At 45.8% G+C, this 17,513-nt stretch overlaps 1 protein-coding gene across 1 annotated transcript in view; it reads right to left on the reverse strand.

Annotated features, from left to right (window-relative positions):
• Positions 1-327: 327 nt before the first annotated feature.
• Positions 328-17,513, reverse strand: part of CCDC3 (coiled-coil domain containing 3) — a 38,625-nt gene continuing 21,439 nt past the window's right edge. Inside the window, 1 exon segment of the mRNA XM_066977745.1 lies at positions 328-2,774. Within this exon segment, the coding sequence (XP_066833846.1) occupies positions 2,499-2,774 (276 nt within the window). The 3' untranslated portion in view covers positions 328-2,498.

Consider the following 17,513-nt stretch of genomic DNA (forward strand, 5'->3'; position numbering starts at 1 on the left):
TTGGTTTTGTATCCTGGGGAGACATTTTGGGTAGTGTTTGGATTTTGTATTTGGGGGTTTTGTTTTTGCTTTCTTTACAAAGTGACAAAACTCTCATGAGACTGACAAGGAGAAAAAAAATGGTTTACTTTTTTTTTTTTTTTTAAGCTAGAGAAAAAGCAAAAATAGGATGGAAATTCCTATCTTGTTGTCTAGAGACAAAAATATCACCCAAAAACAGAACGTTTTTCAACATTGTGTTTGGAAAATTTGTAAGAATAGCAAAGGTGTAGCTATATCAAGTATACTTTCTCAGCTTTATAAAAACATTTATAAAACATAAATGAATAATAGAGGGAATGCTTTTATTAGCCAAACAAAAAACAACAAAAAAAAAAGAAAATTTGACACAAGTTTTTAATACCTATATCAGGAAAAAGTCAATTTATTCAAACAGCAGTGTAGAAACCAGAAACAAACAAACAAACAAACAAACAAATAGTTATTTTCCTGTGGATTTACATTTCAGAGTTAAAATCTCTTGATGGCTTCTAGGGAAGCCTTAGGTCTGTGGTAGTTCTCAGGAAATAGCATTGCTGACTACAGCACAAAACAACTCGAATTGTGCTGATTTGGTAGGCGAAGCCTTTGAAACCAGTGGAGCTTTTGGAGGAGTCAGAATCTTAAGAAACGCAAATATTATTTCAAAGGGGAGGGGGAAAGCTCTATTTCCAAAAGGAGCAAAATTGGAAGGCAATTAAACTCCGCAGCATCCTAGAAGCCAATACAAGGCTTAACTTCTGAGCTCAGCTTGGACTGAAGCTCATGGTTGAAAGCTGATACGGGCTTTTCCTAGCACACGGATAGTTAAAGCGTGGTCCAGCAGGGCTGCAGCCTGGATATATTCTATTTTTAAATGCTGAGACACAGCATGGAGACCATGCAGAGATCTGGTAAAGCACGGAGAATTTGGAGCAGAGTGGTGGTTTGCACGGTGTTATTTCTGAGGACCTCACCTCTGTCATCTGGATCGGTCCAGCTTGTATAAACCAGGTTTAGCCCTGGCAAATTGTCAATGTTCCCTGGTGCTGAGCAAGGGCTGTCTGTCCCCATTGAAAAGCAGAAGGGCATATCTACACTTGGGGCTTATGCTTGGGCTAAGGGAAACTATTTTGTGAAGGGAAGAAACACAAAAACTATTCTTCCACCTTCCTCTCCTGACAGTGCCCTGTTATGAACAAAGATTTTTTGACTACCAAGACCAAAGACATGCTCTGGTACATTAACACAGCTGAAAAATGTGTCAGCCATGGATACTGATGCCTTAACCTATACTGCTTGAGCAGAAGTCAGTTTGTAAATGTCTAATAAAGACCACGATGAATTTTTTTTTTTATGAGATATCAAAGAAATCAGATTTACTTCATATTTTAAGAAATTAGACCATATCAAATGTGTAATAAAAATATTTTCTATAGGATTTTAAAATATATACATATATAAACTACCTTAATTTTCAATGCCCTGTTGATTTTGATGTGATCTCTACAGTATCTAAACCTAACTAAGTGAGGCTGCCCAGCAACCTCCATTATACCTCAAACAGTGATTACAAAACTTGAAGCCTTGTCCACACTGTAAATGAAACCTGCTTGAAAACAGGATCTGAAATTGTCTGCTGGGACTGTAATAGTCAGGCTAAGTCCACTCCTGACTGCAGGAGCTGGATTAGGCCTTAGGCACAGACCCAGAATGAGGTGGTTACCAACCCTGTTGGGTGGGCAACATAGAAGGCACCTGAGGGAGTTACTGCGACTCTTAAGGCACTTCCTGGTAAAATGAAAAATATTAGGTATTTAGTTTAGAATATTTAGGGATATTTAGAAACTCTTAAGACAAATTTGAGCACATCTGCATTTCATTTTGAATAGGGGCCCAAAATGAATATGCCTCCTGGACATAGCCTTTGCTCAGACAAGGAAATATAGACTTTAGTCAAGCTTAAGGGAAGATGAAAGCTTGGGGTCGTGATGGAGCAAAGAGCATTTATGCCTGCATCCTTCCTACAGCATCCATCTCTGTACATGCACTCGGCCTTCCTGGCCTACCCCATGTGAAGCAGGTAAGAGGGCATCAGGTCCTTCCTAACAGAGCTCCTGTGCCTGCAGTGGCCCATGGGGCAGAACAGGCACTTTCATCACAACCATCCCGCCACAGGCAACCTAAAACTGGCGACAGAAGCAGGGGGATGAGGACCAAGAAGCACCGTGTGCTTTAGATTACAGTCTGGCCCTACGTCCACCCAGGACACCATGGACTTGGGTTTGGGCAGTTCCTCCAACACCTAGATTAATCCAATTTGCATTTCTGATTAATTCCTAGCACCATGTCTAGAGCAAGTTCAGATTCATTTTCCATGCAAGGTTTGAAGCACAGTGTAGACAAGGTGTGAGGGCCAGATCCTGATCTAATGAAGGCAAAATTTGTCATTATCATTGGCCTGAGCACTTACCCTTGCATTATACTTTAAGGTAGGTAGCATGTGAGTTCTCCTGCTTTAAAGAGTTAATATAGGGGATTTGACCACCTGCAGAGGAAAGTTTCTCACTGAGCTTTCGGTTCATCTGCTCCATGTGCCTGGTGTTTTTCCTAGCTTGCCGGAGAGACCTCTTGACTTTTTTCACCCGATCTCGCAGCTGTTTGTTGCGCTTCTCCAGCGTCGCCACCTTCTGCTGCAGCTTCTTCACTCTGTCCTCCTCCTCAAACAGGGCTTTCTGCACCGAGGAGCACATGAGCTGGGGACAGCAGAAATGAAATAGAAACAAGAAGCTTATTAAAGTAGAAGTTAACTCAGTAGTTCATTGAAAGACCTCACAGCTCTTCAAAAGTAGAACAACTTTTTTGAAATTCTACATATTTTTTTACATCTTTCTACTAAAAGCCTCACTTTCTCTTCTGTATTCAGATAATACCCCAAATTGTAGCTTTTAATAATACTAGTAGTTCACAATGACTTGTGTGAGCTGTTTTGAGAGACCTGTTGAGCCCATTAAGGCTAATTTGAATTTAAGAAGAAAGGCTGTCCTATTCATGGTCTGAAACCAGAGTTCAATCCAAGGTGTTGTCACTATCAGAAAACTCAAGACTAGATTCAGCCCAGAAGCTCTTCAGAAACTCCAGATTTTGACATGGGTGTTCTTTATTTCAACATGTGAAAAGTCAAAACCTGCAAGACGCAGAAGCTATTTTTACCTTTTCAAGCACATATTTGCCTTAAATAGCTCATTAGTTGGGCTTCTTTCAGATGAAGCCCTAAAACATACAATCCCAGCATTTCCCAGGAGCATTCAAGACCCCTTAACTTTAACAGACAAAGAGGAGGTGCCTGAGATCAAGGACAGCCCCAACAAAAAGTCTCTGATCTAGAGCTGCAATCAAGAAAGTTATTTCTGCTCAGACTGACATGCCCCCTTCATTTTTTTCCTACAAAAAAACCATCCTGAGATATTTCATTGTGTATGTGGGATTTCCATCTGATTGTCACATCGGTGTGCTATGGTGAAAGGCAGTGTCTTCTGCTGAATCTGTCTCCTATATACATCTAGATTTTTAGTGTGTGTTTCAAGCACTCCTGGAGCCTAGATGGGCTTTCTCTGGCAGAACATTTGGAACAGTCAGGAAATCTAAACAAACAAGCAAATCCTCACTGTGATGATGAAGGATTACATGTTTCTTTCCATCTTCCTTTGTAGTATTTTCAACTAAAAGTTGGGGAGGGAGCCCGCTTTGATGAGTAATGCTTCGTTTGCTTTGGAAACCCCCAGCAGCCAAAAGCCATGGCTGGTCAACACAGCAACTGCTTCCAGTAGCCATAAGCTCTTGTATCTTGTGCAATAGCACCACAAGGCTTTGCTAAGAGGGAAATGCTTACCCTGGTTGCCCTCTCACCAGGGATCTTTTATAAATGCCTGCTAGGAAAACGAGGAGTTGAGACTGAGAGATGAAGGCCAGAAACTGCATGACAGAGGAGAGAATTTGATTTTGATCACAGCTCATTCCAAGAGCTATTTGAAAGCAGCCAGCACCCCTTGGCTTCTGTGTTTGCCGAGCCCTTGCAAAGCTTCAAGCAGACCACTTCTTGAATTTAAGTCCCTGCATGGGAGAGCACTGTTAGGAAAAGATGTTTGTTGGGAAGACAGGAGGTGGAAGCTCCACTTTCTGAGGGACTTTTTGTGTTTTTCATTGCTGCACTGATAGGTCTGGTGCATTACAGCATAACAGAGAATTCATGCACCTGAAGTGTGCCGTGATATGAACCCGACCGTATCTCATCTACCTGGGCAGGCTGGGGAGGGAATGGCAATATCTGATGGCTGACATCAGGGATGGCACTAGCCTCACCCAAAGGTGCTCCCAAACCTTTGAGGTTGGTCCTCTGTCAGCAGAGGTAATACAGGTGTACAGAGCCACTCAGAAACGTCTTGGGTATCATCAGAAATCTAGTCAGCCCATTTCCTTGTGCCATTCTTCTTCCAGATCTCAACTTTCCAGCCTGAAGCCAATAGTTTAGTACTTAAATCACCTGGAGATATCCAAACAGATCACTGGAACAACACAAATATATAAACTAAGATACTGTCAGACACACACTACTTTGCTTACCAATGGGAAAAACAATAGAACGAGCCCAGCCCTGCAATCTTGGGACTACTAGCTGAAAAATAAACTCCTTTGCTCCTTCTAAGTGTGGAAAAACAACAAGATGAGGTCCTCATGTTCTCGCCAGCTGGTCACAAATGGCATTTTTCACAGAGCTCTGCAGTAAGGATCATGTATAAACATGAGTACCGTCCTACCCCTGCTGTTACTGCTGGAGCCGTGGCTCAGATGGATGTACCCAAGTTATTTTTAAGCTATTAGATCTGGTGCTGAGAGCTGTGGAATTGTGACAGCGTGGAGCTCAGTACAGCCTGTATAGCTAACTAGGAATAAATAGCTGAGGAGTTAACCAGCCCCTGGTCCATGCTGCTCCTCGGATACTTGCTGCCTGCAGCCAGACGAGATATCCCCGCGTTGCGCAGTCCTTCCCATGGAGTATATCTACAGGCAGGAATTTCACACCCTGTTTTCTCTGGTCTCTTGAAACCATAAATGTGCATAGTTTGCACTGATGACAATCAAGATCAAGCTTTAGTCCAAAAGCATTGCAAAAAACTACGGAGAAATGTTTGTGTTTTTTTTTTTTTTCTTTTAACAGTCTGCAGCTGTGACTCCCCTTGCCTTTAGCAGATGTTCTTTGACATAGATATTCAAGCTGGCACACGATTTCCTCCTTCCAGGCAAAGAGAGATGACACCGAGCATCCCCCGTCCTGCCCGAGCTGGGCAGGAGTGCAGACAGCCAGGTGACACAGCGAGAAGATGCTGAGAGCAGCCAGTTCCACCTGGTGCCCCTGAAGGAAAGAAGGGGTCTGGCAATTAATGGACAGCTGACAATTCCCACTCCCACAAGGAACCAGTAGCAGATAGTTAAGCAACAGGTCTGAAATGCTGCACTTAGCACGGCATACACGTCCACAGACCTGGGAAACGGAGTGAAGGACCAGGATATGACTCTTCAGACAAATCTATGAATTATTTTTTGAGGTTTCTTTCTCAAGTTACATTATCTGGTGACCTATGCAAGATTTGTTTATCCTGAACATTTCTGTTTGCGTGTCTGCTTGGTCCAGAGTTGTGTTACCAAGCCATCCTCAACAGTGTTTAAACAAATCCAGAACAGTGGTAGGTGTAACAAGAAAGGTAGTACAAAAAGAACCATACATGTGCTTAGGATTTAGCCCAGACAGCCTACAGCTGTGACACCACAAATTACATATATTTCAGTATTTGTCTGAAACATCCTGTCACAAATACACCCAGTCTTAAGTCTCACCACATCTAGATGATTTACACAGATGATTTACACAGATGATTTCTGTCCATCTGCCAAACACATCAGCACTGCGTTACATCAAACTGCTTTTCTGAGTGTCACATTACAGGCATGTAAGCCCCTTACCAAAAGCCCTGAATTGCCATATGTATAAATTTCTGTCAAACACACACATCTGCCTTCTATAAGCTTCATCAGAATGGGACAGTGACAGGAAACCCTCCGTGGACAGGGTTGTGATGGGGGTGTTCATCCACCACGAACATCCATCTGGTTGAAGTCAGCGTTGCAGAGCCCAAGTCACTCAAATCTGGGCAGTGACCACCAAATCTTTTCCTTCATTTACCAACGGGAGAGAAGTTGGGTTCTTGCTAGCTTCTAATGCACTCTGCCTATGGGCAGCACTGCCAAAGAGCCCTGGCACCTCATTAACGAAAAGTCTTTCAGTTCAGGTCTCCTAAAATATCTTTCACGTCAGCCAGAATTTTCGGACACGGGGTGTCATCAGCCAAGATGATTGTGGGAATGTCTTTAAAAGCATGACAGGAGGACCTGACTTCCTCTGCATGGACACGATATTTTTTGAAGAACTGGGCATAGGCCACGTTGGTTTCTTGTCCTCAAATCTTCTTCCAGACCCACACTGTTGACCGGAGCAGCGTCTAGCAGTGCTTGTGCTACCACGGGATTCTCCTTCAGCATCCCAGACCCAGCACAGCCTCAACAGAACCTGTTGGGAGTGTCTGATGGAAGAAACAAGAGACAAGTCCCTCTGGAAACGCAGCCCAAGCGCAGTGGGTTGGCAAGCACAGCTCCTGCTCTGCTGCTGAGCCCTCTCCACGCTGCGCCCCAGCCCGCTCATCACATCCCCACACCGCTCTCCTCTCCCCCTTCCCTGCTGTAAATCTGCCCCACAGAAAAGGTAAAAGCTGTCTGAATTTGCTGCACGTTGTCTCACTGCTCTGCGCTTTACCGCTGTTAAAGTTATATAAAACATCTTAAACTGGAACCTCATGCAGCATGAAACATGTTCCTCCATCTCTCTTTGTCTCAGCACAGCAATAATTCATGCGCTCTCTCAAGAGGGGCTTGGGGTCCAAACATAGCTCTTTATTTTTCTTTAACTCCACCTGGATTTATTTCCCCAAAGCCTTCTGTGTGCTCAGCAAGAAGGGCTCTGTGCCCTCAGGAAGCTGATATGGATGCAACGCAGCTCAGGCAGACAAACCTTGCCTCTCCTGGCTGGAGCAGTCCCCTTTGAGCCCTGCCTTGCCACTGAGAGATTTCAGACTCCGGGCATCACTTTCTCCTTTTGTTCAGCTCCTTTGGGCAGGCTAAGTGGGAGTGAGCATGCTGGACGGACAGACGGACGGTGCGGTGAGGGATAGGAGGAGGGATCTGGCAGCGGAGGGTATGGGGTTTGGGATGGAGTCGCTTAACCACCAGTTACTGGGGCTTTTCAGCCAAGACTAACACTCCTGCTGAAGTGTGGAAAAGCCCCTGTCAGCACTGTTAAACCATCGTGTTGGATGGAGCTCGGTTAAACCACCTCTGCTTGCTGCAAGACTGCACCTTTGAGAGACACTGAATTAGGGTCCTGGGGCCAAATCCAGCATCACTGGCATTAACTGGGGATGAGTCGAGGTTTCCCTCTAGGACTCCATATGAACCACCAAGATATATATGATCCGGACAGCGAAAGAAATGGTGGTGGTTGTTCTTGCAAGCGTAACAGGGTCAGCATTTGCTGTGGGAGGTGTAAGGCCTGTGGCATGAGCCACCAGTAAATCAAAACTCTTAGAGGTAAGGACTTCACTGGGGTAGGAAGCCTCTGCCAGGCTGCACCCACCATGAGGGGCCTTGGCACTGCCAACGGTGCCTTTCTTCCCCATTCCACTGCCCAGTAAAGGCAGATTCTCACTTTAAAACTCTAAGTGCCTAATAACTTGCTCAGGCTGAGATGGATCCCGCCCAGAGGCCCACAAAATGGCAGCTGGCACCACTAGCTACCTCAGTGAGGCTGCAGTGGCAGCGTAAGGGTAGTTTTCTTGGAGTTTGGAGAACCTTGCCCTGTCCACAGTCAATCAGGAGGTTTTAAAAAACAACCCTGTTAGTTCTGATCTGCATCAGACTGCTGCTTGGTGGAAAATCACCTGAAGAATCGTTCAAGGGCCTGAGAGGGCAGCTCTTGGCCTACGCCTTGGCAGGTCTTTTGGCTGGTGCTTGGCCCTGACGTTCACCTGAGCGGATGACAGTGGCCCATCTCCCTGGAAAATAGGAGTGGTGTTTACAAGCTGTGACGTAAGGCCTGAGTGCCAGCAGCTCCACCAAGGCACCGGCTCAGCACAGAGGATGGTTCACTTCCAGGGAAGAGTGCTTTTCAAAAAGGAAAAACACCCACAACTTAATCTTTTTCTTCTGATCTCTTTTTTTTTTTTTTTTTTTTTAAGCTGAACAACAGATTTGTTTAAAGAAGATACTTCCCCATGATGAAGTATTTGAAAAAGCAGACCTTCCTCTCTGGCAAGGTGTCTGAATTTCTGGTGGCTCTCGTCTGAAGTGGGTATGGCAAGCATTCACCTTAAAACCCTGCCCTTAGCCTTCAAACTTGGAGCCCTTGCATCCCTGCTCCCAGATTAGGGGTGGTTTTGGAGGACACAGGGGGATTAGGAGGCACTCGAGGGCTGGTGAAAAGATTCTCAGTGCTGGAAGTACATGGATAAAGGTCTCTGGCCCCAAAACCACAGATGGATCGTGGCCTGGGCTCTTCTTTGCCTGGAGACTTTGAGCCCTGAAGCCTGAGATGCTGCTAAGGGGGAAGAAGTGAGGGTACCAGGTGACAGTCTGACCTCGTCCCCTCTGCTGTGGTTGGGGATGGTGGTGGAAATGCTACTCCGTGATATTTGCTCTGATCACTGCCAGCACCCAGGAAGGGACCAACCACCTCATTCCCTATTTTTGCAAAGGAAAAAAGGCAATCATTTAAAGAGGAGAGAAACCACACTAATCAAGAAGTCAGGAAAGGAGAAAAGAAAAGAAAAAAAAAAAAAAAGGTGCAGGGTATGAGCCAGGCTGCCTACCACAGGCATTCAGCTTGTGCCAAGTGAGCAGATAAGTCAGTCCCGACAGTAAATCCCTGAATTCCCTGTACAGGAACCGGGAGACAGAAGGTCTCCAGAAAGAGAAAAATAAATCAAGAGGGCAGGACCTCACCCTGGGGCATCTCCAAGCCCCTTCCCTCTCCTCACTGACCACGCAGGCAGTGCAGCGTGGGCGAGGGATGCACACCAGCAGCCAGCCGGCTGCTTTTTCCAGTTGCTCCAAGGCGGAGGGGCTCTGCGCTCGCCTTGTTTCCTTTGAAAGCATTCCTCCCAGCGATTCGCCCAAGATGCCACAGGAATGCAGCAGCGAGGGAGGGAAGCAGCAAAGTCTTGTGTCTAAGCGGTTTAACAGGAGCAGACGTCGTCCTCCTCCTCGCTCCGCTGGAGCTGCAGAAGCAAAGGTTGAACGTTGGGCTCAGCGCTTGATGTTCAGCCCCACCGGCCCCATACCTTGTGCTTTCTGCATTTTCAGGAGCTTCACAGCTTTTGATATCGCTCCTGGCTCAAGGCTGGGTGATGGTTGGGTGTCCAAGATGGGGCAGGGCTTGGGGGATGCAGAGGGTCTCGCAGCCATCCCAGAGGTTTAGCCCCAGGGGGAGGTGGTGCCACCTCGCCAGACTCTGCTGGGACCTGCATCCTCTATGAATTCCTCCACTTACAAGGAATTGCATTTGCAATTTAGATCCTGCAATCCAAGCAAAGCAGCATCTGTTCTGGTTCCTTCTGAGTGCTGCCACACGTGGTAGATATTCCCAATACACCTGCCCAGTTCCTGGGGAACATGTTGCAGGTATTGATTAAGCTGGTTGCTTACAGGTAAATGACACCAAAATTTAAAGTGCACTACCCAGCTCAACCTTGCTGAGCTTAAGGAAAAATATTTAAAGTGAAGTTTAAAGCATATTCTGAGTAAGGAAAACAATGTCTTTTCTCTGTTGCTGAAAGCAATTTAGCTGTTGAGAATGAAGGGGTTTGTAAGTCTGTCTCACAAGCCTTGCTGCTTTGTGGATTTCTGCATTTCACTCTGCCTAAATTCTGAAAGCAACTGAGTTGCTGCTTTTGCTGGTTGGGTTTTTTGCTTGTTTGCTGTTTCTTTTTTTTTGTAATCATTTTTGTCTCAAAGCTAGGGCTGCAGTTTCAGCTGGGCTTCAAAAATCTCTACGAGACTTTTTTTCTGTAACTCATACAGAAACTTTCCATTTCCACAGCTACCAAGCTTTCCAAAACTCACAACCCACTTTAATTTCCAACACAGCTTTTCCCCATGCAGTATTATTAGTATTACAATAAGACTAATTACATCTGATATGCCTAAAACTACTTTGCCAACATACCTTTCCCCAAGCGTATTGTTCTCAAATTGAAAGTTGCTGCATGACTGTGTCTCCAGCTAACCTTGTTTTCCTTGGCTTGTATTTCAATAGGATTAGGTCACTATTCCCCCTCCACACACAATGAATTAATTAAATATCAACGAAGGGATACAACAAGCAAGACCCAGGCACAAAATGTGTTGTGTCCTTCCCTCTCACTGATGGGAACCCAGGGACAGGAGACATGACTGATCAGAGCAGCACAGCATCTTATGCATTGCTCCTATTTACTGAGATATCACTGTTGATTTCTGAATGAGCTGACCTCTGCCTCGTATTAAAACAGTTCCTAGAAAGTTCATTTAATGGTCCAGTTAAATACGCACCCTTATTTGACAGGGTAACAGTGAAGGAAGTACAATATATTCAAATATACCGTCCCCAGATGTAGATGGAGCTGAGAACCAACATCAGCTGGTGAGGAAACATATGTACCTTTACCAATATTCATTTGACTAAGAATAATATTTGTTTAGACTAGGGTTATACCTGATTTGGGATGTTTAAGCATGGTGTACGTCATTGTAATATGTTACAGCCTGGAGGAGTTCCCTGGAGGCCCTTGCAGAGGTGACCGATGCCCTGGTGTGGTAGGCGCTGTCTGGATGGCTGTAAGCTCAGGCTTAGATTAACCATGGCTCTTAGGGGTACAAAATAGGTTGGAGACATCAGTGGTGGCAGGATCAGGGTGGATGAACCAAGACCTATCAGGTGTGCATGAACTGCAGGTAGCATTTGGTAGCTGTGGCAAATGCTTACAAGGGCCCAGCGATGCCACACGCACCCAGCAGAGAGGTGGTCAGTGGCCACACTGGCCCCTGACCTATTCAAATCCCTAATTCCCCATCCACAGTCTGAATAAGGTGTTTAAATGGTCATTTATTTTGCGTGGGAACGAAGGTCATTGTATCATTTTTTACACTCATACAGCACAGGAAGGACAAGCAGAGGAAAATATCCACAGCGCAGCCCCCCAAAAGAGTCAGAGGATAAGGTATTTCACAGGAGGTGGGAAGAGATGGGGCTGGGAAACGTGGAAAAAATGTCGATTGAGGGTTCAAATACTTCAAAACCTCCTGTGGGTAAGGTGATGCCAGAGCAACAGGTACCTTGCAGCAGGCTCAGAAGCTGGGTGCCTGCATCCTCTGTGCTGAGAAGTTAAAGCATCGTTAAGCGACCTCCCAGCCCCAACTCCTCTGCTCCCCCTATCCCTGGGGCTGGCTGCCCCCAGGCAGTACATATATAAACCTTTGTTCCTCTGTCACTTCGGGGTCCAGCTGGAGAAAGAGAGAAGCAGAGCAAATCCCAGCAGGGGTCAATGTGTGAGCTCGTTGCATTAAATGTCATCTCGCACAAAAGCACAGAAACAGGGACATTTGCTGAAAGCGGAGTCCACGTCTCCTCCCCATCACATATATCAGACCCTGGGGAAGTTTTATGCACAGGAGGAAAACCCGTGCTGAGAAAGGCAAATGTTTGAAGTTAACGCAACGTCTATAAAAGTCATGTTCCCCTATAAATCCCTCTGCTCTGGACATTTTGGCTTCATACTTCACATAAGCTGCTGCTGCTCAGCTGCCTTTACAAACAGATAGGATTTCCTTGGCTGTAGGCTTGTCTGGGAACCCTGCTGCTGCAGGAAAACTTCTGGGTTTTGAAGAACAAAGGCAGGTGCCCCGGTGCAACCTGCCGTCCTCTGGTGCTGCTGGAAAGTAGAGGTGTCCTCATCTCTCCTGAGCATCCAGAGGAATTGACAGAGCCTTTTTATATCGTTTATCAGATCCACTTGGGTGTAGGAAAGCAGGGGGTTTGAAGAGGGAATACTTAAACCTGAGTTCAGCTGTGCTTGGTGCGTACCCTTAGGAGAGTCTTTGCACCACCCTGCTTAATCTAACCTAGATCCCGAGTTGGAAATACTGGTGTTATGGGCTCATTTGACAGTCGCTGGAGAGAGAGAAAGTCCTCAGGAGGATGAGTCAGAGAATCTAATTTAGAGCAGAGAAGCAGGCACTGGAAACAGTATGGAAACAACTCAATTCCTGCTGCTGCACACAGCTGGAGGAGGCAGGAGCAGCAGAGGCTCTACCAAAGCCCTTTCCTGTAAGCAATAAGAGATCTGTGAAACCTCGAGGGAAATAGCAGCAATGACTGAAATCAGTCTAGACAAACAAAGCACAGGGGCTTGACAAAGGACATCTGCATCTGCAGAGAGTGGAGCAAGCTGTCCTGCCCCTTCAGCAGTGAAGTCCCTTCCCCAGGAGCCTATGGGGCTTTCTGAAGGGTTTTTCTCTCCTCCCCATGGCACGCTGGGGACACAGCTGGGTGCTGGCTCCTGAGCTGCTCCACCAACCCGGAGCAACCAGGAGACCTCAGCAAGGAGCAGTGGGTGATGACACATATACACACAGCAGAGGACCAGGCTCAGCACTAACCCCAGTGCAGAAAAGCCACAGGCTCCCAGAGAGGTGAGGCTGGGGGAAACAAAGGAAAAGGCACGGAAAAACAAATATCTGAAATCTGCAGGCACACTCTGGCTAACGTCAGCCTGCTGAGAGAGAAGCTGAGGAGGCAAAATGCCTTGGACAGTAATCAGCAGCTCCGAATAACAAACTTGGAGCACTAACATCTGGTTAATGGGACCTCACCACTGCTCACAGATATTCCCGTCCCACCGGGCAGCTCGGAGCAGCCTGTCCACAGCTCTGTCTGCTGCATGGGCTGTAAATCCTGAGCGGCCCCAGACCACCCTGGATGTGATAAATGGGCAACGGGCTGCTCTGAGCATGGCAGAGTTTGGTAAATGACCAGTCTGGAAGGTGCAGAGATGTGGTATTTAGGGGGTCACCCTCTTGCTTGCCTGGTTTTGAATGGTTCTAAGCATTTGGAGCATTAAATGCCACTGTCCATAGGAGTCAAAACTGCTGCTTCACTCCAGGACAATCCCTCGGATAGGGTCCTGCTCCTGAATCAGTATGTGAATTCTCCCTAGAAATTTTGGGTCATGGAAATATTGGGGCATACTTGAAATCTAACATATTTAGTGTCTCAGGTCTTCCCCTACAGCTTTACTGCACTTCATACACAGACAGAAACTTGATAAGCCCCTATCAGCTCCTGAGCAACCTACTGCCTTCTACAGGGAAAAGCTTTTCACACAGGGCTGGATTCAATGTCCGTGGAAAATAAGGTCTCCAGGTGAGGGTGAGTCAGGTCTCACAGTGCACACAAGCATGCAGCCCTCTTCCCAGCCTGATTTCAGGAGGTGAGGAGGAGGATGGCAGCTGCCCAAGTGACAGTCAGCACCGGACAATGTGTCCCCAAGCTGATGGATGCCCTGCGGTGAACTCTTCCATGCAAGCACCTAAAATACGGAGCGCACACTCAACTGCTGGTTAACGTAACGACGGTGGCTCTTGACTGCTTAATCCTGAGTTAATAATTGTGTTGGGGTGAGATAATTACATAGCAAGTGCCGCAGCACTGCACAGCGAGCACATGGTGACACCTCTGAGATACAGTCACCCACTAGTTTCCTTGGCTCTTTTGTGAAAAATCGCCCTGTGATATGAAAAATCTTGTAAGATGCTGCTGTCGTGCTCGCTTACCTGTAAAATATGCTTTTCTACTTGCCCAATACTTAGGGGCAGGTACCAAATGTGTCCCTGTAGTCTATGGTATGAGTGTGCATACGAGGGCTTTAGACCTGATTATGAAAGTAATTTTCTCTAACAGTCTGAAAATACTGTGGATATTTATTTTGCTTTTCTTACATTTCTCTGACACGGAAGTTATCCGTGCTTCACCAGTTTTGTATCGCATCCTTTTAGCAATAGCAAGAGCCAGGACCTGGACAGCCCCCGAGGGCAGATGATCTGAATTGCCCCCAACCCATCCAGCAGCAGCAACCTCAGAAACACCAGGCACCATCCACACAACCCCGTTTTTTATAACCTCAGGGCCATAATCAACAACAACAACAACAATAAAACACTGTGAGGAACCCAGACCTACCCAGACCTCCAGTCCATTCTCTTAACTAGCATGCTTTTGTTGTCTTTTGGCAACGGTAATTTTGGAAGAACAAAATTGCAATTCTTGTGAGCTGCGTTATCTGAACAGCTTGTTCTCATTAGGCAACACGCACACTTCACACCTAATCAAAGCGGGCAGATAAAATGAGTGTTCTATTCAGAGGAAAGGAACTGGATGTCTCCATTACAGAAAAAGCAATAATCGGTTAGGAGAAAAGCAGTCCCAATGGGAGCTAGTTTCTCTGCACTTCAATTTTCCCTCTCCAAAATGGGGATAACAGGAAATCTGTCATATTCAGAGTTTGGATGGTGCAAGGATGGGAGCAATAGGGGAGCTGGGATCTGGGGTCAGATACTTCACTTTCAAGCAGAATGGTCTTGGTTCTTCCCTGTGCAAGTTCAGAGGTTGAACCCAGAAATCACAGTTTTCCATGAACAGTACTACAACACATCGCATGCCACAGCATCCCATCTCCAGCGACCTGGAAACCCGTTTTCCAGTAAGGATCCTGGAGAAATCACCTGGCACTGGAGCACACAACTGGCTGAGATTTCAGTAATTAGGGGCTTAGTCAATAAAAGTTAGGAATACAAAATCTGCATCTCTGAGTGTCACAGATCAAGGCATGTAAATCCACATTATCCAAGAAGGGAAAATTTCTAGTGTGAATGTTTGGGTTGGACAGGTTAGCAACATCCATGGGATCTGGATGCGTGCTGTGTCACATTCGTGACAGACAGGAGGAACTCTCAGAGATGGGAAGATCACACATCCTGATCATTGGGCACTTTTGGAAATCTCACCATGTGTCTAAATGATTTACCAAGAGTTTGCTCTCAGTCTTCTTTGAAGACAAGGGTAAGGTGGTTAAATGTGCTGCAATCCTGAAACCTTATTCCTTCAGACGCTGAAGAAGGAGAATGAACTGTAGATGATACACACAGGGCTTTAATCACAGAAGTTTATAACACCAGAAGAAGAGGGATCTCTGTGTCATTAAATAATTATTTATAGTCTATATTTTTTCTTCTCAGCTGTAAAAGCTGCCTGTCTGCAGGACAAGGATATACCCGTTCAAGTGAATTAAGGTGGAGTTGTGTTGTACAAGTGCCTTGTAGATTAGAAAGGACTAAGACACAGTGGACTGTCATTTCATTACTGGCAAAAAACACCTTTTTGGGGAAGCTCAAAGCTCGAACCTGGGCCATCAATCAGTTGGTTGAACACACTCCGATCACCATCTGTCATCAAGATGGGACAACTGTGCCCTCTGCTAAGTGAATGACCTAGCACATTCACATGTTGGCACTGGGGAGGGCATGGACGTGTTCATGCTTCTCCTTGGCTCCAGGTGTACCCAGCAGAGGATGCCAATGGGTAGGTGTTGTAGCCCCAAGACCAAAGTTTTCAAGCACAACCAAAGGGACAGCTTCCATCAATTGCACTCATCAGGACACAGATGAAGAGAGCACCTACTCTTTAGTCACTATTCATCAACAGGGACAGAAGAGGTGAGAGCACCTGGGCAACAACGTGCCAATGGTCACACCTCTTCTGTACTTAAAGGCCAGCAAACTAGCAGAAAAGCCAGCTGAAGAAACAGAAGGGTTTTTTACAGGAAGGACAGGAAATATTTATTCTCATTCGTCGGCTAGGACAGGAATTAATGGAAATTTGAGCTACTGTGGAAGAGCAGAGCAAGAACACAACACTATGCCCTGAGAGGGACAAGTAAAGACCCTTTCCTGAAGGTTGTTGAGGCCTCTTTCCATCAACCAAATGTGATTTAGGGTTAATACAAGTAAACTGCAGCACAAGCTCAGCTGGAAAGACTGGATGACAAATTTGTTTAATCTGATTCCAATCCAGACAGATCTCCCAGCTCTGCCTTGGTCTGTTTAATCCTGTTAATAAGTAAATTACTGTACTGATATTCAGCACCTACACTTCTCATTGCAACCACAGTTACTGAAAGACAATCAAACCGGGGATCTACACTGCTCCCTTAGTAGATCTGTGAGCCATTTCAAGTGCAGAAGCATACACAAAATAATTGCATCATTTCAAGAGTTTTTCCTTCTATCCACTCCCCACCCCAGAGGTCCTGCTACTTACTAACATTTCTTTATTTAATCCCTTCCTAAAATAACCTTTTTCCATTGAGAAATTTGGAAGTATTTGGGAGAGGGAGGAGTTGTTTGCTGTTTTGGTGGAAGGAAGGAGAGAAAGTAAATTATTTCCTGGCTGAGATTTATATGTCAAGTTTTAGCTTGCAGCCAGACATTTTTAGCCAAGTTATAAAATCTGAAGATAATTCCAACTCTCCTCCTCAGTGGCTTTTATGAAGTAATTCCCGATATGTGCTGAAATAAAAGAAGAGTTTTTGCCATGGAGGCTTTGAATGGAAATGAAGAGACCTACCCCTGCACAGAAGGAAAGGTTAGAAACGTGTCAGCCTAGGCAGAGCTGGTCATCAGAAAGCAGCAGCTCAACCCCAGGTTACTAAAAACTGGTGAACACACTGACACATCTGCACATTTTAAACAATTTGGATGCAAACTGAGAACAAGGCAGAGGTAGCACAGGTAGCTTGCACTTGAAGGTGGATAAAATGAAGCTGGGCTTTGTTTGAAGCATCAGGACTGTTGGAAACAAGAGCAAATATCATAAAGATGCTCCTGATCTGCTGGGACTATACAGCTCAACTGTGGTCAACTGGAAGGTGTTTTGATCGTGTCTTCCAGCAAGAGGACACAGAAATCCCTCACTGAGCCTTGGCACTATTGTACTCTTCCTTCCCTTCTGTCACATTTGCCATGACCAGACGATGTTGGGACACTGAAGTGACCAGAACCATGGGTGACCAGTCACCCATGGACTGGCTCAGAAGGAAGAGCAAAGAAGCAGCAGAGATGAGTAACCACATCTTGATTGAGACTCTGAGAAAAGGCTAGGGCTGGTGGCTACATCCACATTAGCAAGCTGAAGCAATAGGAAAGCATCTGCATGCCGAAGCTGAGATTGTTTTGATTTAACGTGACTTCTTCTTGACAAATCTAGGATGGCTGCTGTTCCCCCAGGTGTTTCTTGTATC

This window comes from Anser cygnoides, chromosome 1 (genome assembly GCF_040182565.1).
Source record: "Anser cygnoides isolate HZ-2024a breed goose chromosome 1, Taihu_goose_T2T_genome, whole genome shotgun sequence".
Taxonomy (NCBI): domain Eukaryota; kingdom Metazoa; phylum Chordata; class Aves; order Anseriformes; family Anatidae; genus Anser; species Anser cygnoides.